Source organism: Carassius auratus, unplaced genomic scaffold (genome assembly GCF_003368295.1).
Source record: "Carassius auratus strain Wakin unplaced genomic scaffold, ASM336829v1 scaf_tig00215565, whole genome shotgun sequence".
Lineage (NCBI taxonomy): Eukaryota > Metazoa > Chordata > Actinopteri > Cypriniformes > Cyprinidae > Carassius > Carassius auratus.
Genome location: NW_020528142.1, coordinates 2,206,134 through 2,228,191, shown reverse-complemented (window position 1 = coordinate 2,228,191; position 22,058 = coordinate 2,206,134). Strand labels below are relative to the sequence as shown.

The 22,058-nt window shown below is 38.4% G+C and overlaps 1 protein-coding gene across 3 annotated transcripts in view; it reads right to left on the bottom strand.

Annotated features, from left to right (window-relative positions):
- Positions 1-18,208, bottom strand: part of LOC113095005 (zinc finger protein 827-like) — a 28,823-nt gene extending 10,615 nt beyond the window's left edge. The window contains exon 1 of one of the 3 annotated variants that reach the window (XM_026260606.1): positions 17,758-18,208. In XM_026260606.1, coding sequence (XP_026116391.1) covers positions 17,758-17,800 — 43 coding nt within the window. In that variant the 5' untranslated portion in view covers positions 17,801-18,208. Of the gene's footprint in view, positions 1-6,969; positions 8,666-17,757 lie in introns of those variants that run through there. The other 2 variants (XM_026260605.1, XM_026260604.1) reach the window with 2 other exon arrangements.
- Between the last annotated feature and the right edge of the window lie 3,850 nt (positions 18,209-22,058).

Genomic DNA, 22,058 nt, shown 5'->3' with positions numbered 1-22,058 from the left:
GACAGCTTGTAACGCTCCAACGACAAAGGAAAACTTGAAATCCCATATGACCCCTTTAAAAAAGAAATTGGCTAAGTAAAAATGATAACTGATTAATTAATGATCATGTGTATTTTATCTGCTCCATAAATAATTCTAGATATCTTTTTAATTCTAGATTTATCTTCCACATAAGCTTGTTTTCAATCAATCTGTCAAATATTAGGGCATATAAAATCCCAGACAAAAACTGCACACAGACTGAATGTATAACTCTCTGAAAATATACCTGTAACTCTCTGAAAATAGTGTTTACGACAGCGTATTCCAGTTCCTGCCAATATCCAGCAACTTCACACAGCCATTGAAGAGGAGTGGACCAACATTCCACAGGCCACAATCAATAACCTGATCAACTCTATGCAAAGAATACGTGTTGCATTTGTGTGAGGCAAATGGTGTTCACACCAGATACTTACTGGTTTTTGGACCTCCCCCCCCAGACCCCCCAAAACAGTAAAACTTCCCATTTTAGAGTGGCCTTTTATTGTGGCCAGCCTAAGGCACACCTGTGCAATAATCATGCTGTCTAATCAGCATCTTGATATACCACACTGACACCTGTGAGGTGGATGGATTATCGCGGCAAAATAGAAGTGCTCACTAACACAGATTTAGACAGATTTGTGAAAAATATTTGAGAGAAATAGGCCTTTTGTGTACATAGAAAAAGTCTTAGATCTTTGAGTTCAGCTCATAAAAAATGGGGGCAAAAACAAAAGTGTTGCGTTTATAATTTTTTTTATTGTAGATCAGTGGTGGTGCGCACGCTATTGGTGTAAGTGCAAAACCAGCGGGAATTTTTCAAATAATGCACAATACAAGCACCGTTTAACCGGAGCAAATGAGATGTGTGTGAGACAGAAGAGGTCGTCTGAGAGAAGAGAATTAGAATGCATGGCTGACATGACATGTTTTCACAATAAACGAAACGAGTCTGCACGATTTGTGCATGTGAGACTGTTACTTTACTGTTAAACTGTGCTCTATGCTGGATAGTATTTATTTATCCTGAGTAGTTCAAATTGAGGTTATCGAGAATGATTGTAATGATACTTAAAATACAAAGCAGTAATAATAACCGTGGGGAGTTTTATTATGATTTATTGTCAAAATGGTAATCATTACATCCCAAGTGGAAGCATCCTCCTGACTTACTGTACCTCATAGTCAAAAGTTTAAACATTTGATGCACATGGCCAGGGCGTTTCACTGACCGAGCTCTCGGTCACCTGAGCAAAACAGTGAAGTATGTGAGGCATGACCCATTTACATGTGACACCAGGGAGGACGGGCAGTAAAGGCCATAATGTTGTTAGTGAGAAATGGCTAGATTGCTGACCAGAGGTCTCTGAAGCAGTGTCAGAAACTCGGACTGAACCCTGCTCTCGCCACGCTAGGTTAAGCTACGCCCCGCCACTCTTGTTCCTAGCGGCACTGGAGAAGCAGACACAGGCAACCCACTCTGTGGGCGGCCTGACATTTCCCAAGGTTGTGGCTTGGGCCTCAGTTCCGCATGGCTTTGTCTGAAACAACCCCCTGCCTCTAAAACGCATATACGCACATACGCACTTGTATGTGGCTCGAAAAATGGGAACAAAACCCTGGTAGTTAGCTACAACGGCAACAATGCTATCGCATAGCAACAAGCTTGACAGTTTGGGAAGAGGGACAAGATACTGGCCGTCTGCCTTTGAAAGGTTCGTTTAATGGCATAATGGTGAGCATGACTTTGTGTGGCCAGAAAAACAGCTGCGGGAGGCACTGTGGTCCAGATCTGTTATCAGTCACTCTCACTGAGACTTGGTGCTCGTCTCTTGAGGCTAAACTGCGTTTATGGTTGTGTGCTACAGCGGACATGACCCTAGAACCCTACAACCACAAACGCTAAATGCAAATCATAACCTCAACTAAACATAAAAAGAAAAAAGAATGTAACATTCATGCTCTTGAGTTAACTTTTTTACTTACCAGACAGTCATATGTCTCAGCCAATTTAGTAAAAAAAAAAATTAAAAGAAACTAGAATCTCTAGAATTTAAATTAAAATGAAAAATAACAAAATAAAGTTTAAGATAAACATGCTACACTGTAATCTGCATATAGCTTTGTCACATTATAAAAAAATAAAAACAGTTTGTTCACCATGTTTAGTTTAGTTTTGGATGTTTAGTTTATAGATGACACACAAAAAATGATAAATCTGTTAATAGTGTTAACAGGAATGTAGGAATCCATTCAAATTTCCTCTTATGCATTTGACATCCAACAACAAGTAATTTTATGAAAATGCATATTTAAAACTATTGTACTCATTTCTATGATGTGCTCAATCTAGTTGACACACATGTATGTCTATTTGTTCAGTAAAGTCCAATTTGTGTACAGAGAATATAATGAACTGGAAGAACTTCTTAACTACTGTTGTCTAAGAATGAATGCGTGTAGAGAATACAGTCCAGACATACACTAACCAAAGAAGATTGGAGCAATGGCTGCTGATATAGCAATAAATGCCAACATAGCAACATTTTAAAATGTAAAGTTATTTTAAATTGTCATATTACTCTATATACTGTGCTCTGATACTGTATTTTTTATCAAATTAATGCCGACTTGATGAGCATATGAAATTTCTTTCAAAAACATTTGAACGGTAGGGTACTCAATCCACCAAAAATGATAAATAAAATGTCCATCAGCCATATGAAAAACACCAACACAATAGTCAGAAGTTAGTTTTCCACTAAAAAAAAAAAAAAAAACGTTTGGAAATAAATGTGTGAATAAAAAAACTATGCACAAATGATTATTTTTACCATATTGCTGTACTGCAAATTATTTTCAGAATATCTGTTCTCTGTATTACAATAAGACTTGGAAAACATCTTAAGGACCTTGTTAATTCTGGTTTGTTCTGAGCCACAGTACATGGATCCAGTGTAATTGTAGCCTATATTTCTCTCGATTCATTTAAACAACAGCAGTTGGCAGCTATGCAGTTAATGCCACAACATCTCAGCTGTGAGATGCAAAGAACCAATAGGCCGAAGAGGAGGCTGGGAGCGTTCTCTATTAGGCCGGCAGCCACATAACTTTTCGTAAGGTTGCCAACCAATTCACTGAGGCTATTCTGCCACTCAGTCGGGCATAAAAATCGGCCTGCCTGACCCAGAGGTCGCCAAAAGGGCACAGAAAGGCTGTGCTGGGTGGGAGGGTGGCTGCTTCAGCAGAGTGAAGGAGAGAGGAAGAGGCCATTAGTCGATTAAGCCGGGGTGGAGCCATCAATATTCCACTGATGCCAATGAAAAGACACACTTGCACAGTCTCGCATGAGAGGCTCGGGTCGAATAGCTTTAACTCTATCAGAGATACTGCAGTGCCTCACAGCAAGCGCTGCTATCGAATGTTACAGGCTAACTAACCACCACTTTGGCATCTATAGTTTCCCAGCATTCTCTGTGGATTGCACAAGCAAGTGCCAGTGGCGTTCCAGGGGTGGGGGGTTGGGTTTTTTGGAGGGGAGATAAAAAAGTGGTGGCGGTAATTAAGTGTCCAACTGGGCCCTGGCGGGGGTTGCCACAGCCACAGGCGATGCTAATGAGCCCGTCCGCCGGTCAGTGCTAACTTATTAGCCGCCGGCCGACAATATGGTGGAAAGGACGTGCCATATTGGGTGCTACCGCCACCAGCCATACGTCGTCTCGAGAGACTAACGCACAACCAGAGGTGGGAAGTAATTCTGTTAATTAGGTTGCTCTCAGAATGACCAGTATATGCCTTGAAGAAACTGGGCAATCAGTCAAGGCAAAACTAAGATTCTGCAAATATGATTGTATATCGATATGTCGCGTTTCATTTTCTTGCAGTATTGCATTATCCTTGAGATTCTCATATCGATCTCATATCATTTCCTGCACTTCAATTAATGAAGAAGCAGGAAGTCTAAATTAGCATAAACTGGCAAGCGGTGTTTCTCAGTGCAATCTGAGCCACTTCTATGGTAATGGACAAAAGTGAAGAGGACCGTGTGAGTGAGATTATCACTGACACCACAGATTACAACGCTCTTTCACTGAAACTCTCTCTCGAAATTCAGTTATGGTATCATGAAAGTTCACAAAGTAATAAATGAAAAAAGTGTGCCGTAATGTATACCCAACCCTAGTATCTTCATTAATCACATAAAACATGAAATGACTTCAATCCTATCCCATTAAACACACAAAAAAATATTTTTATAAAAATACAAGCAATTCTGGTAACAAAGCAGGACACCCCAATTCTTTTAAAAAACATCAATTAAACAAAAACAGTTGTTGAACAAGTTTGACTGAGACTGATATAATAAAGTATTACTATGAAATTCTTCTAACATGATACTGAATTCAAACACTGACAGCAAGTATTGATATTTAATAATTTATTAATTTTTTTTGGAATCCAAAATATTATATTCTCACATAATCAGTCAAAATGAATTTCCACGAAATCAAAATGACCTATCAATATTCCCCAACAAAAGAATTTCAAATGCAAATCAGTTATTAGGTCTGTCACTATCGACTAAACTGGTAATCAGAAGTGATCTAAATTTTGAAAATTAACAATAAAAAAAACAATAATCAGAACAAGTGCATAAGAGCATAGCATGCTTAGCATTTCAGAGCACAGCATTTAAAATAATTGAAAATTATGCAAAAAAAAAAAAGATCTGTATGAAGATTTTCAGTCAGGTTTTAGGCCCCACCATAGCACAGAAACTGCACTTGTTAAAATTACAAATGACCTGCTTCTTGCGTCAGATCAAGGCTGCATCTCATTGCTTGTTTTACTTGATCTAAGTGCTGCGTTCGACACCATAGATGACATACTCATAGATCGATTACAAAACTATACAGGTATTCAAGGGCAGGCTCTAAGATTGTTTAGATTCTACCTATCTGATCGCTACCATTTTGTTTATTTAAATGGGGAGTCATCTCATTTATCACCAGTAAAATATGGAGTGGCACAAGGATCCGTCCTAGGTCCCCTTCTATTTTCAATATACATGTTGCCCCTTGGTAATATTATTAGAAAATACAGGATTAGTTTTTATCTCAATGAGACCAGATGAAATTTCTAAATTATCTAAGCTTACAGAGTGTGTTAAAAATGTAAAAGATTGGATGACCAATAATTTTCTCCTATTAAACTCGAATAAGACAGAGATATTAGTTATTGGACCAAAAACAGTACACAGAATCTAGTAGACTACAGTTTGCAACTAGACGGATGTACTGTTACTTCCCCTACAGTCAAAAATTTGGGTGTTATATTAGACAGCAACTTGTCTTTTGAAAACCATATTTCCAATGTTACAAATACTGCATTCTTCCATTTTAGAAACCTTGCAAAGCTACGAAAAATTTTACCTGTTTCTGATGCAGAAAAGTTAGTTCATGCATTTATGACCTTTAGACTGGACTATTGTAATGCATTTCTAGGTTGTTGTCCTGCATCTTCAATAAACAAGCTACAGGTATTCCAAAATGCAGCAGCTAGAGTCCTTACCAGGTCAAGAAAATATGATCATACAACCCCAGTTCTACAGTCTCTGCACTGTCCACCTATTAAGTTCCGTATCAGTTACAAATTATCATTACTTACCTATAAGGCCCTAAATGGTTTAGCTCCTGTGTACGTAACTAGTATTCTACCACGTTACAATCCATCACGCTCCCTAAGGTCACAAAACACTGGACTTTTGGTAGTTCCTAGGATAGCAAAGTCCACTAAAGGAGGTAGAGCTTTTTCGCATTTGGCTCCCAAACTCTGGCATAGCCTTCCTGATAATGTTCGGGGTTCAGACACACTCTCTCTGTTTAAATCTAGATTAAAAACATATCTCTTTCGCCAAGCATTCGAATAATGCATCTCATAAATTGTGACTGCAGTTGCATCTGATCAAATGCACATTATTATTGTTTAGCTTGGGTTAAACTAATTAATTTTACTTTAAATTTACCCCCTCAGAGGACCCCAGATGATGCTAACCCTGAATCAACAAACAGAACTACCAAATATTGCTACAAGTGTGATTGCATCATATAATAATTGCTGTTAATAATCTTCATCGCCTGACTACATCTTGTATTAATTTTTCTGAAAAATCCTGTCTTATGCACATAAACTGACAGTCACCACTTATAAGCTACTACTAAATATTGTAGAAACGTAATTTTCTGTAAAGTTGCTTTGTAATGATTTGTATCGTAAAAAACGCTACACAAATAAACTTGAATTGAATTGAATTGAATTTATTGAAAAAAAAAATGTACATGTATATGAATGTGTGTTTGTATGAATATACTCTGTAGGTGTATATCCCTGTGTGTGAGTTAGTGAAACTACAAAGTTTTTATAAAGTAGGGCTGAATAGCATCAGTTTCCTCACAATATGACACATTAGATGTGATCAAAGTAAGGTGCTGTCAGATGTTTCGCATAAAGGTGAAATATTTCTCAACACAGATTTTGCAGGTTTTTCACAGAAATTCACATGTGACCAACAGGTTATCGGTTTCTTGATTTCTGTTTTAGCTGTGCTTTGTGCAACACTACACTCCTGAACCATTTCTTAATACAGTATTTTTCTAATATTAAGTGAAGTGCTCCCACAGAGCTGACTATCATTTTCTGTCCACGAATTGCAGATTCTGCCATATTTGCTATTCCTTAAAAAAATTAATTGTAATAGAGATTTTAAAACAAATTACTCAAATTTAGACTGACCATAAAAGTCTTGCAACAGTCGAGCAATGTGATTTATAGTGATTTTAAATCACTTGTATCCAACACTCATATTAAACAAATCAGTCGCCTACTGTATTCCACATTAGCACAGGCCTTCATCAGCATGTATTAGCAAAGCATACTACATATTACCATCTGTGTGTTTTCCGCATGGCCTCAGCGTCTGTGGGCATGTTGGGCAGGGGGCCAGAGGTGAAACAGGAAGGAGATGTGTTCTTGGAAGAGACTGAGACAGTGTTGGCTTCCAGACCTCTGAAATTCCTCTTTGTAGATGAAGCACCCTTTTGCACTCTTGTTTATTTCCCCCAACTTCCATTTATAGATACCAGAGACAGAACAAAAAGAAGACAGCGCCTGGACTAGTAATCTCAGGGTACTCTCAAAAAGTTGGTAGATCTGCACGTTCATTATCAGCGGTGAGATGTTAACTAATGGGATCCGCCATATACACTTCAGTGGGCATAAAAGGGGGCGCATGAAGATTTGTACATTTACAGCAATAAAACAAAATTGTGGAAAACGAAAGGAAAGCATAAGATAATAAGTAAGGCTCTGTGTACATACCACAGGGACAGGAAGCAGGGGTGGATTCAGCTAGGTGCTATGACGCGAACACCACAATATGCTGTTTCTACAGCATTACTGCCGCCTACTCAGATAGACAGCATGCACACAGGTTAGAGCTGACAGGGAAACTCTCCAACTACTGTAAATCACACTTTGTCCCAGTAGCTCAGGCAAGGGATGCAGCCAAGCTTGACTAGCCAGCCACCCAAGAAAGAAAGAGAGAGAGAGAGAGTACGAGGGGGTGTGTGAGAGAGTGGAGGAGGCTGGGGGGTTGAAGAAAAGGGATGGCTTTTTTACAGTGATACCAGGTTGACAGCAGCTTGGCAGAGGCGCCCACGGCACTGCCTGCCCAGATCCAAGCCTGTCACTCAAGACAAGGGCACTAATCAGGATTGGTCCCGGTTTCTTCCTGAAGAATGGAGGTGGCAGTTTTGCAGCCATTAGAGCTGGAGAGGAGAGTGGGGGATAGAGCGGTGGCACAGCAGGAGAGGCTAACCTCATTTACATGCAGGTCCCGGAGGAGAGAGAGCTGATTCCTTTTTCCAATCTCCATGTTAAACGGTGGCCGGGGCGGCCGATGGTTAGCGTCGCATTGTTCGGTCCTAGTGCTCTTTGTCACGCAGATAGCCATCTCGCTTTTACGAAGGTAGAGACATACGAGCGAGATAACGCCGACGGCACACACGTATGCCTGAAAACGTGCCGTGTCAGTAGAGTAAACGGGAATAGTTGTTCACCTCTCCCCTTTCGTTCGCTTCACGTCAGCATAACCAGGTGCTTCTAATTCAACCCTACTGTATCTGGGTGACAAATGATTGCAAAAAATATGATCACTATGACAACCATAACTGTGCCTTTGGAGAGCGCATCGAGCCAACATTTTGTGCCTAACCTTAGTGCTTCGTTTAAGAGTCTCTGCATAGACAACGACTAAATGACTACAAGGGTAAACTGTGGCCGCTGAAATACGAGTGTGACTTATAGCTGTGGGGGACTGAGAGAGGAACTAACAAACAAAAAAAACAGCCGACTGTGCTTGCCAAACTGGGATGTCTTTATAGAGAGTATTTGGGATGATCTATAAAACCATAATGAGGATATGCATAAAGATATTCAGCTGAGCAAACAGCAGAATTATTGTCTGAATCAACACCATGCTGTAAAACAATTCATTCTAACTACAACACAGCCAATCAATAGTGGTGCATAAAATGAGGGCTCCACTGATATTGAAATTATGCTAGTGATAGACAAACCATAACTGATAAATGCCTTATTATTAATGTTAGATAAAAAAACTAAAAAAATTTATAAAAAAATATGGTAGCACTTTATTTTACAGTCCTGTTCCTCATGTACATACTATGTACTTATTATAGTAATTACAATAACTATGTAATAACTAGGTACTAACCCTGAACCTACCCCTAAACCTAACCCTAACCCATTGTAGTTACCTTGTGTTACCAGAACTTTCTTGGATAAATACACTGTAAGTACACTATAAGTACATGTTAGTACACATACTGTAAAATAAAGTGCAACCAAAAATATAATATATAAATAATACACAAAACCCTGAAACACACATAAAAAGGGTTGCAGGGATCATTATGGCCAATAGTCAGTAAATGTTCAAAATACTATTTTGCATAATTAAAAAATAATAAAATTACTAAAATCAACCATTTAAAATTAATTTTGGTATTACATAATTATCATAAAGCAAGGATTTCCAAACGTTTTTGTCAGTCAAACCACTTCGACCAAAATATTTACTTGTACTACTACTCCCTGAGTTTGTAAGTTAATATTTAAGAACTTAACAATACGTTTTCTTTATTTCATTTTTTACATTTTTATGACTTATTTTTGAAGTTTTCATGAACTTACAAATTCCAGTTGGGGAAAACGTGATGTACAGTATGAAAAATGGATATTCACTATGTGATTTGCTAAAGATTATATGTAGCCGTGTTTTTGAAATTAACTTTAACGGAGCGTTAGATGGCGACAAATGCAATCATATTGTAAAAATGAATTTGCATGTACAATTCAATATTCAATGTGTAGATATTGATACATTCCAAAAAAATATATAATTTAAATAAATAAAATATAAATATTAGATTAAAATTCCAACAACAACAAAAGTTCCCTTGGCAATTGAGTGAAATAAAATAAGTTTAAGTACTAGAATTGCTAAAACTGAAAAAAGCTTAATTAAAGTTTGTAAATTACTGAAACTTAAAATAAACATGCATATATAATATGCATCCTTAGTCCAGTTCAGTCTCATAGTTGTGTATTGTTTTTATTTGGCACTGGAGCAACGTTGTTTATTTTCAGTGAGTACAAGCTGTATGCTTAAAAATGACAAAACCACTCTGTCTAGTCATGTAGCCGATGCTTTTATTTACCTTCAAGTATACCATCCCAGTAACAAGCTGTTGTACCCTGTAAAGTTTCCAATTTTAGCACTTTTTTTCTAACACTATACAATCCTGCAACCTTTCAGCCAACTTAAAAAATGTTGCCACCATGGCTGTACCGTCCATTCACTACCATTAGTATAGCGTGTGTAACAAGGTTTAACACTGAAAGTAAATGTACTTCCTTTTAGCCCCCCACCAACACCCAGGTAGACATCCCCCCCCACCAGACCAATACTAATCAGCTACTGACCTCGTGCTAACAACCAAACATGAACACCGGAGCTTTGCATCAAGGTCGGGAGTAATCAAACATACTGTGAAGTCATAGGCAAATGCGAAGGACATTTTTTACACGAGGGGCTGAGCAGGTCTCAGACACTCACCTACGTTTTAAGCCTCGTAAATCAGCACAAGACATAGCGACAATAGCTTTCACAGAGATGACTTCACATCATGAATATAATATCTCGCCTTTGTAAAGCAGCCAAACACCTCTACACTTGCAGATGATATACCGTTTCCCTTGGAGGCTGTCAATACCTCAGGGTGCCACTACTCTGTGTCTGTTTCCTTCCTGGCACTTTTAATCTTCTCAGCTATAAAACAGCCCCGTCTCCAGAAAAACCCTTGGAGCACAGCTGCTAGTCCGCTAGTTAAACTCATTAACATGCTTATGTTCTCTGCGCTGGACAGTGTAGTCTATCTTAGAGACGTGACCGAGGAGAAGTCAGCCTTGTGTTTGGAGAATTCCCAAATTTCAAACCCTCATCACACTTTCTTGGGATTAGAGGAACATGGAATTGGACTGAGTGCATACTTTTCGCGTTTAACCCAGGCGTACCAAGCTCAACGGAATCCTGACAAGAATATAAATATAACCGTTTCCGTTTCAAAACTACATTGGTGTCTCTTGATGCTAATGATAACAGTGATAGTAATTACCATCGTTATTATTGTTGTGTAATTACTATGATTTGATTGCTGCATAATTGTGAGGGCAAATTGTCTAGTTGAGTAAAACTTGGCATTTTTGGTGCTACTTTGTTGGTGTGGAATCAGCCTCCCCAGTCACAACAAGAAAAAAAAAAAAAGAAAAACCATCAAGCAGCCATTATGGCAACAAAACTGATCAGGACTGGGGACAATCTATTAAAGCTGAACACGCTCAATAATAGTTGCCATCTGGAGTCCATTTCAAGGTGGAGAAAGAAAACAAAAACCCTTTCCATTCTACTTAACTTTGCTTGGGTTGAAAAAGAAACCGGTGTAACCAACCTCACGACTTTAAGGAACTTCTAATCAAAAGGTCAACATTTTGGCTGCGATTGAATCCAAATAATCAATGATTAAAAAAAACAGAAAGAAAAAAAAAAACCTCTGTTTATAGTCTGTATGCACTGTGTGATTCAAAATGAATAAGCTGAACTCTATTCTGTCTGTTCACATGGAGCACGTGTGGCGCTCAAGCTCAGAACAGTTCGCAGTATGTGTGCACTTCACACAAAGTAATGAGAAATGTATCAAAACTACTGCCAACTAGGCAGAATAAAGACTTCAGAGGTTTCAAGACTTTAAAGGTTCCTGTCAATGAAGAAGTTAAGACCAAAATATAATACTATTAAAGTGTAAAATTCAGGATTCAAATGATCTTAAATGTTTATTAATATTATTGTCATTGGAATTTTTGTTGTTATAATAGTAATATATATAGTAATATATTGCTTCTAATACTACAGACCTTTTTTCATCTGTGGGTCAGTTTTTTTTAGATTTTGGGCTATTTGGCTTAACATAATGTGTTGTTTTAAACTAGTGGGGGAAAAAAAAGCATCTAAATAAACAGAGCAATTCCAAGAGGGTCCTCACACCATTAGTGCTTGGGCCCAAAATAGTGTTTGTTTTACTGCATTTTATCTATATGCATCTGTAGATTTTATTACAGTAGATGTATCAAAAGACTGATTTTTCTAAATGAGTCTGAAATCTCAGCTTCAGCAGCACTTACAGTACATTCACCAAAATGTCCAATTTTATTCTTATTAGGGGTGCTCCGATCACGATCGGCCGATCGTTATGCGCATCTCGGCACATAGAGCAGCTGTTACTACACAGAGCCGTTGTTAACTGAGAAGATGCACCAAAAAACGCTGAAAATGAAGTGGATTTGCGCATCTTCTCTATTAACAACGGCTCTGTGTAGTAACAGCTGCTCTATGTGAAATCACGCACCTGATGGAATTAACCGCTGATTAGAGATCCAGCTTTACTGACGAGATGCGCATAACGATCGGCCGATCGTGATCGGAGCACCCCTAATTCTTATCTATATTCTGAAGGTTTATACGAAGGGGTTTGTTCAAACTTATACATGTGCCTGGTTTTAAACAACATTTTATTATTCATGGTGAAATTTTTATCAAATTTTTTCTCTCTCTCTCTGTTTTTGTTTTCTGATTTATGAAGTGATATAAAGAGATATCCAAAATTTCCTCTGTAAAAACCTTCAACTTGAATACGTCAAATAAATCAAATATTTTTAACTTGCCTTTATCCAATGTTCAGATTTCTGTTCAGGAAATGTATGCAATTAGTGCATATTTAATTGCCGTTTTAAAAACCAGTGTGAATGTAAAATCCTGATGCTCCTTTTGCTTTGCTATCTAAACAGCAGCAATAGCAACATATGGGAGGTTACACATTTATCATGTTACATATCAATTTTCCAAAATTTTCTGTGGCTCTATAGTGATTAGGCTAGTGTTTTTTACCCACTCAGACAACTGAACCACAATGAGCAAAGAGGGCAGCAAGCAGGTTGAGTACAGAGGAATCTTACACGAGCCAAGCAACTGCCATTCAGATGAATGGGAATGCTAAAGTATAGCTTCGTCCAGGTATTATTGACCTCCCCACTTCCAAGGCCTTCTCTAAAATATGACAATTCAAATCCAGTTTTAAAAACTGACAGCGACTTGCCTCTTCTCATTCCGTCAAGTGAACAGACTGCTCTTTGATTCTGCCCAGTAAGCCTCATCTCATCTTAAGACGGACCCAGAGTACTGACTCATAAATCAAATCACAGTTTGGCACAGCTCTGCAGCCCGGGCCTGCGTCAGACCTGTCTGTTCGATCCCTTGTGCGGTGTGGCCCAGCGTTAGCAGCCTGTTAAAGGTCTGTCCTGGAGGGGATGGATGCACTTGTGTGGTACAACAACACAGGAAAGTGCCTGGAGCTCTCCAGCAGCTCCCCCCACCCCTTCCCCAGCTGAACCAGCGAGCTGTTCCTTATGAACCACTGCCAGCAGAATGCCTGCTATGAGCTGGTTATTACTCAGTGCTGGGCCGCCACTAGCCAAAGGGCTGCTCTCCGAGCTGTAGATCTCCATGTTGTGACTTGTCAACATGTGGAAAATCATTACCCTTTTATTCCATACAGGCTTTGATTGAGACTTGGGTGGGTGAAACATTGTGTGCAGACTTTGGCTGTAGTGTTTCATGAAACATACGGACACGAGGTGCGTCCCATAGACAGGAAAAAATATTTTTAAGTGAGCAGGTTGATTAACTACAGCCTTAGAAGGATCGATAAACAAGTTCAGAGCACAACAGTAGGGGATTTTTTTTCTGCTTGCACTGCTAATGTTTTCACTGTAATATATTTTAAAAGGTCATTTATTCATACGTGACCCTGGACCACAAAACTGGTCATAAGTAGCACGGGTATATTTGTAACAACAATCCATTGTGTGAGTAAAAAAAAAATATATATATTTTTCTCTTATGCCAAAAATCATTAGGATATTAAGTAAAGATCATATTCCATGAAGATATTTTGTAAATTTCCTAGCATAAATATATCAACACTTAACTTTTGATTGGTAAATATGCATTGCTAAGGACTTATTTTGGACAACTTTAATGGCGATTTTCTCAATATTTCGATTTTTTGCACCATCGGTTTCCAGATTTTCAAATAGTTATATCTCGGACAGTTCAGTATTTCTTTATATTTCTAAAGCTTATTTATTCAGCTTTCAAATGATGTATAAATCACAATTTTAAAAAAAATGTACCAATATGACAAAGCTGAATTTTCACCATCATAACTCCAGTCTTGAGTGCTCTGATCCTTCAGAAATCATTGCTTTGAGGTTTTGAGGAAACGATAAATGTTTTTTTGATTATTCTTTGATGTAAAGTAAAAAAAAAAACTGCATTTACTTGCTTGAAATATCATTTTTTAGTGTTTAGGTTTTGATCACTTTGATGCATCCTTGCTAAGTATTAATTTCTTTGAAAAAAACGGACCCTTAACTAGAATTATTCATATATATATATATATATATATATATATATATATATATATATATATATATATATATATATTAAAACGACTTAAAATATTTGATACATTTTTCACACTTCCTTAGATGGAATTTTCCTATAATACCTGGATGATAACAATAATAATTATGTAATTAATATGTATTAAAACTTTTTTTTTTCTGGCACCACCAAGACAATCCAAATCATATTATAATTTCCCTCAAGCATATTACGCCAATAAGATAATTTTACATGGCTAGCCAATTTAAAACTAAGTCCAACACAGTTCACAACCAAATAAAAAGATGTACAGACAAATAGAGCAAGCTATCCTTCCCATCATTACTGTTGAGCCCTGAGCTTGTCTTCAAGACAGTGTGTCTGATTCAGTACTTTCATAGACGAAAGCAGGCTACTTTGTGGCTTGTCATTTTAAAGATGCACTGTTTTTAATAATACATTACACAAGATGAGCCTAGTCCATTACAATCGTCGAGCTGTACAGAAATTGTCTTAATTATGTCACCACAGCGCCTTTGACTGAGACTTAGACTTTACCTGTGATGAAAGCCAGGCGATCCAGCTCGCCAAATTAATCTAAATGTTCTGGTTCAGTATGCCTGGCTAAAGCCCCTTTCTGTGTAAGCACTTGTTCAGGAGAGCATCCACCACCCTTCCCCTGCCCTTTAATTCATTTCTGAGAGGAAAGCCTGTGTATCATTATTCGCTTGAGCTCAAATGGGCAGACACCGGTGAGAGAGCCTGATCAAGTTGGTGGGACAGGGGGGAAGAAATAGGAGGAGGAGGGGGTATTCTTGGCAGAATTTCCCTACAAATCAGATGCCAAGAGCGAAATGGAAACCTCCCCTCATTTTCCTTTCCCCTTAATCCAATGTTTTCAAGCCCAAGCCTAGCCAAGGTCGTTATAATCATAGATGAGTGGAAAGGAGCCAGTGACCCACCATTACGGTAAGGTGGAGAGCCACCCAGTCACACACACTCTGCCATCGCTCAGTAATGGAGAGCCGAAATCCGTGCAATGCTCCAATTCCTCCATTTGCAAATGCAGATAACCTTAAAGATCATGTGAGTATTAATGGAAATGGCCGGCTCCCATAGGGAGACATTTTAGCTGATGGCAAAGGTCAGGGTGAAAGAACGATACGGGCTATGTTCTTGCACAAAATGGAGGCCTGCGAGTAAGACAAAGTACAGTAGAAAAGGAGAAAAAAAGGTAACCTCGGTCGACCTCCACACCTCGGAGTGGAAATCTGAGGAAAACAGCTTAACGAGACGGGAACATTTAAACCTAGACTCCCCTTTCACGATTAATTTACTGGAAGTTTGCTGAACTGTGACCTGTGGTTTGAACAAATGAATTCAGAATTCTGGCAAAAGGAGTGTGCAACGGTGTTATAAAGGCCGCGCTTTTGGAATCCCAGTGGTTTCCATTGTAGCACTAAAGCCAAAGGTCATATTTAACTGTCAAGAAGATCATCTGACTGTATCAAGGCCTTAATGCCCTCTTGCACATCTTGACCCATGCACATCGTGACACAAGCGCTCCTGAACTCAGAGACGTATTCTCAAGAAAAGGAAGTGAAAGATGCAGTTGCAAAAGGATATGACAAAGCCTTTACATAAAAACGTTCACCAAAAAAAAAAAAACAGCCAGATGCCTGGCACATTACTTTTTGACAGAGCAAATAAACACAAATTCCACTGTCCTGGACTCGTTTTATTAAAACTTTTCGAGGCAGTAATCAGGAGCAGATGAGATGAATGAATGTAGATCAACAGTCGTGCTTGTCATCTGCCTCTCTGGACAGAAAAACGTAATGAAACGTGACATCTCTCCTCCACGGCTGCAGGAGAGGGCTGTGTGGAGCGCCACCGAACCTCAGACGAGATTTTGCTGAGTGGGTGATTTTGGTACGGCAGTAATCAGAGGAGGGACAAATGGCAGTAGATATTATGTCATTCATAAACAACTAAGACTGAAAGACAGTTATGAAAAGGAAATGAGCATTTAGTTATAATATACTGTTATTACAATACTGAGGTTTATATACCATACACCCCATAGTTTATGTTACTAAATAACTTTTTATGTTTAGTTAATAAGTTATATTTGCTTAATAAGTCACACACCTTATTAGTATAATATCGTGGTTTGTATACCATATTGTGAGTTTCTATTAAGCAATGTGTTCCTCACTAAATACTTTCCTAAAACTTAAAAATCCAACACAACTGTCTTCTACATTTTCTTATAGGCTACTTTAAAATATATTTACTAAGACCACCAAAAAGTTCAATTTGCTTTATTTTAAAGTCAAAAGTAAAAAGTTTGAACCGCATCACTGCTTAAGAAAACGAAGTTAAAAGCGAGAGGACATGAGTGCGACAAGTTCAGTGGGTGTAAACAAACACGTTTGGCATTATGAAGAAAACACTGCACGGCTAAAAGACAGGTAGAAATTTCCAGAGAGCCGCAAAAGAGTATCTCGGACTTTCCAAAAAAAAGTCCCAAAAGGCGCCGTTCCACTTTTGAACCGCAACATGCACAAAGATGCATTACGAGCGCTTGCTCTCGTGCATTTAAAGCGCCAGCGTGCCACATTTCGCCAATTCCTCTGCTCGGTGTTTTCCACACTCCACGTCATGTCCCCTCTAGCGGCCTGCGCGCGCCACTGCAGCCGTTATAAGCGAGCTGATAAAAGCACAATGTTAACATCCAGCTACAACAGGGTCAAAGGAACAAATTTCGCGATTAGTAATTCCAAGCTTAACCCGTGAAAAGCGGAGAAAACCTTAAGACTTCCTTCTCATGAGCTCCGAAACGACGGAGAAAAAAGCGTTTCGCCTTTTGTGCGTTATTGATCGCAGAGCGTCTGCAATGAATGGCTGCATGAGGAATGAAAAAACCCTGAACTTCAGGTGACCGACCATGGCTTTGACACAGGCAGCCTGCAGACACGAACACCACTGAACTGGGAGGGGTGGAAGAAAATACCTCAGCTTAAAAAAAAATCCCGCTCGACAAACGAAAGAAAAAGTCGCGCACACAAACACACACGACCGCGGAAGGCGGAAAGTTGTGCGACCGCGTTTTAGGACGCATTCTGTAAGTTGCGGACCGCTGCTAGATAGCGCTGGAGCTAAGTAACGGCAGGGGCACGGATACAAGGCTGAGTCTGGCTCTCAGTCTGATCCGACTGACCCTTCATTTTATTGCGGCCAGATCCTCAGATCCTCCCCTTTCCCTTCCGCGCGACTCTGCCTCGCTCGCACCGACACATATAAGAAAAGACGCGCGGCCATAAGCGCCAAATAAGCGGCGATAACGCGAGCTTTCCTGACCGCAACCTTTAGGCGGAACGGGACCTTTATCGATTATCTGCAATTAAAGGCACCGCTAGTGCGCTCGCTCCGCTAGCCCCCTCATCGCCAACATGGCTGCCTAGCACAGACCTAAAAAAGGAGAAATAACCTCCGCCGTGCCTTTGTCTGTTTCACCTCTTTAACCCTAAACTACTGCGCAAAACACACGGAGACGCGCTGAAATCGCGCCGAACGAGAAAACGACTTACGTGAAGGCAGGCGCTTGGGTTGCTCCTGTTTCCTCCTTGGCATTTTCCCCCTTTTATCACATTCTCCTTCTTGTTTAGGGATAAGAAGAAAAAAGGTCTTTTTCCATTGAAATGTCGCGAGGGAGCCTGATGGCAGGGACTTGTCGTGCACCTGGCTGTCCTCGGTTAAGTGTATTGTTGGGAACAGGGAAGAGTAGAGGAGGAGGTGCTGTTGTTGTTGCCGTGTCTTGACTATGGCTGCTCTCTGTAAGTGTGTGTCTCCGAGCCCCTAACTAACACTAATGCAGGGATCAAAGGGCAGCAACAGCAGAGCACACACACACTCGCGCGCGCGCGCGCATACACACACACACTCACACACACACACACGCTCGCTCAAAGAGAGAGGAGCTCTCCCGACAGACCAGCGAGAAAGGGACAAGGTGCCCCCAAGCTTTCTGGGTGTATATTTGATTGACCACGGAGGATTTTTGTATATTCATGTAGAAAATGGATTCTGACTAATGCATATTTAAATGGCTTAAAAATATATACAAAAAAAAAAAAAAAAAAAAAACAACACATTTGATTAGGCTATATTTATTTTCTGGGGGAAAAAAAATTATATATATATATATATATATATATATATATATATATATATATATATATATATATATACAGCTTTTTTTCAGAAATGTTTGAATCTGAGTTTACAGAAACCCCTAAATCACTGCTATTCATTTTAAGGTCGATATTGTTATAAATGTAAAATTGGATTTAAAACAAACGTTTATTTATTTATTTATTTAAAAAAATGTTTTCATCAAAATGCTTAGTTGAGTCAAATCAGCAAAGTTCCTTTTAATTGATGTATTGCTACACATTTTTAAATTGAATTTACAGTAACATTTTACAATAAGATCTATTCTTTAACATTAGTATAACTTCAATACTAAAGGTTGTTTGATTACGTGTAATTTGTTAATAACTGCATGATTCTTACTGTACATTTCTGCCATAGTCACCAAAAATAACCTAACTAATTATAATTCTATAAAGTAGAAAGCACTTAACATGAACTAACGATGAAAAATACTTAAGAGCATTTATCAATATTATTTGTAAATTTCAGTATTTACTAATACAATTACTAAAATCAAAAGTTGTATCTTTTAATTTTATTTAATCGACTTAAGCTACCATGAACTAATGATGAAATGTTTTTTTATTAACATTAATTAATGATTAATAAATACTAAATACTTTAACAAATGCACTGTTCATTGTTAGTTAATGAATTAATTAACATGAACTAATGGGACCTCACTGTAAAGTCTTACAAAATATGAAATTATCAGTAATTTAAAGATTATTATTATTATTATTATTATACTGTAATATACACATATAGCTTATTTGATAGCAGTATACAATAATCCTTCATTTATTAACATTAGTTAACAAGAAATAACAATGTAAATTATTATTAACGTTCATTACAACTTTTGTAAAATTATTCAATGGACTTGAGCTAAAGTGAAGTAACAATGACCAGTTTTATTATTGTATTGTATTATTGTTATTACACTGTAACTAATGTATTGCCCGTTATTATTTAATGTTAGAAAATGCATTTAACTAATGGAACCTCATTGTAAAGTGTTAGTTATTGATATAATGTGTTTTTTTTTACTATCAAATAAAAATACGTTTTTTTTTGTTTTTTTTTAATGATTTATTGTATGGTAACGGTCATAATGTGATCAACAGATACCCCTCCACACACCCCCCCCCCCCCAACACACACACAATATTCTGTTCTATGCATAGCACTGAAGCAGCCGGCCGTTCCCCACTCAGGGCTGGACTCCAGCAGGCTGCATGCTGTTGGACAAGTTCGTTCTTTCACACCTCTTTGGTGTTAGGAGGACTGTATCCTCCCTCATGCCATGCTGCCATCCTCCTCGCAACCATCCACACGTGCAGCTCGTTACTGTGGCAATTAGCACAGGCTCAAATTAGCCCACTTCGCCTCTGCACAGGTGACTGACACACACTTTGTAGCTCGCTCATTAGAATATGGCTACCTCGCCGTTCCTCTCTCTCTCATCGTCACCCCTTCAAGTCCGTTGAACTGGACTTGGCTGGTAGCGTTTACATGTGTACCATAGTATAAAAACCATCAATACTTTTCATAGGAGTCCAGTATTATGTTTCCCTTATTCAGTTCTTGGTGTCATTCCCTAATATACTCAGATAATATATTTAATGTGTGATTTTAGGGAACGCGTTTTTTAGTAATCTCACAAAATCGCCCCTGCATGTGTGTGCGCTGCTTGTTATTGTTCAAGATTAGTTTAGTCTCCATGGCGAGGTCACGGTCTGTTCTGTAACCCTGCCGATGCCAGGCAGCTGAGGTAATGCGTGCGAGCAGACAATCTGCTGATAGTAGTCATAGCAACAGCAGCATGACCTCACACATGGTAGCAACCTAAAGGTCACCTAACAGACATCATGTTTTGATGGGCACTGTATCAACTGAACCTGACAGTGACAAACATCTGCGAAAGAAAGGAGGCTGTTTCCATTGACATATCTGTTTCCATTTGATACCTTAACCCTTTTGTTCACACTGCAGCGTTGCTTTACAGATTACTCGCAGACCTCAATTTAATCCACATGCATTTCATTCAATTTCAGCCATACTTTGGAGCAACATGTTGTACTTGTCAGACGTTGTATTTATATTATAAAATTATCTTTACATTTTAAGCATTTACAAGATGTAAGGGCTGTTTACTCACTGTGACTATGTAACTGAATACATATATTACTGCCATATGCACTGTAAAAGAAGTTCTTGCCATTAACAAACCATTAACTATGACTTTTGCTCCAATAAACTTCCAATTTGCTGGATATTCATAGCAAGGTAGTTGTTAAATTTAGGTATTGGGTAGGATTAGGGATGTTGGACATTGTCATGGACAATATGTGCTTTATAAGTAATAATAAACAGCCAATGTGTTATTAAGAGGCATGCTAACTGAGCTTAATATAACTGCTTAATATAGTGAGAATTGGTCCTTATACCAAAGTGTTACCCAGCTACATTTAAATGCAAAGCACTCATGTTTCCACAGATACATTTTACATTCATCTGCAATGCAGTTTATGGCATATGAATGCTATTTTGCTATTAAACATGCAAAATAACTTAAATAACAAAAAAAAAAAAAAAAGCTATCCTCAGACTGTCCATCTCATTATATTTCTTGTGCGATATTGTTAAGCATGATTGTTCTGCTGGTCTTTGAAAGCAACTCGTTTTGTCTGTTGGCATTATTACTACTTATTAAAATGGCTTCTCTGCAGCAGTGCAGGCTGTTAGCGAGCTAAATGAATTTCAGGTGCTTCAGTAGCGGATAAAGGAGGTTGGATAAAGAGGTATATCTCTCCCTGAGGCCAAGCATAGTGGTGTGGGTTACCTCTTTTTCAACTCGTTGCAGCCTCTTCCTCTTTGTTAGGATGTTGCGAGATTGTGTTAGGAACACTGAGTGGAGCAGGTCATTAGAGGACTAGTGACATGACAGGATTGTGTGACGGGTGAGGGAGGAAGCTTGAATATCAGAGCTCAAATAGTGTAAATACCACTTTTAACTAGTAGGGTGGTTACTAAAAATGTTTCTCTTCGCCCTCTGCACTGCATATTCATATACTTACGATGCCATAAAATAAGTGTTGCTTTAAACATTTCACCTTAATGTAACCACTGTTTATTTTTGGATGCGATGACTTGTGCTTCATGGCAGCAGGGACATTTTTTGCACCATTTGAAGGTGTTAATTTAAATGTTGGGAGCCCTTGGTTCATTTAAAGAATGAAACAATATATTAAATATAAAACATATATTAAATATATGAAACATATGAAACAATATAGGATTGGATCAGCCATTCCTTAAAACCAAAACAGTCTGAAACAACATAAAACTCAAAAGTACAGAATTTGAAAATGTAAAAGCCGGTGATACACTTTTTTGAGAGCATCTGATAATTAACTTTTTGTCCATTACAGAAATTTTAAATACAAATGATCGGTGTGAAGTTGCGGTCATATTTGCAACATTTTACTGTATGGGAGAAAAGGTCCATTGTGTAGCAATATTTCTGACAATATTATCAATTTGATTGCCCGGATATTTGAACTGAAATGAGCTTGACGATTACCTCACTGAATCGATGAACTGACTTTAATTGGAATTTTCTTTTTTTTTACTATCGTCCTCTTGCATTATCAAAAGTATTTTTCTGTTCCTG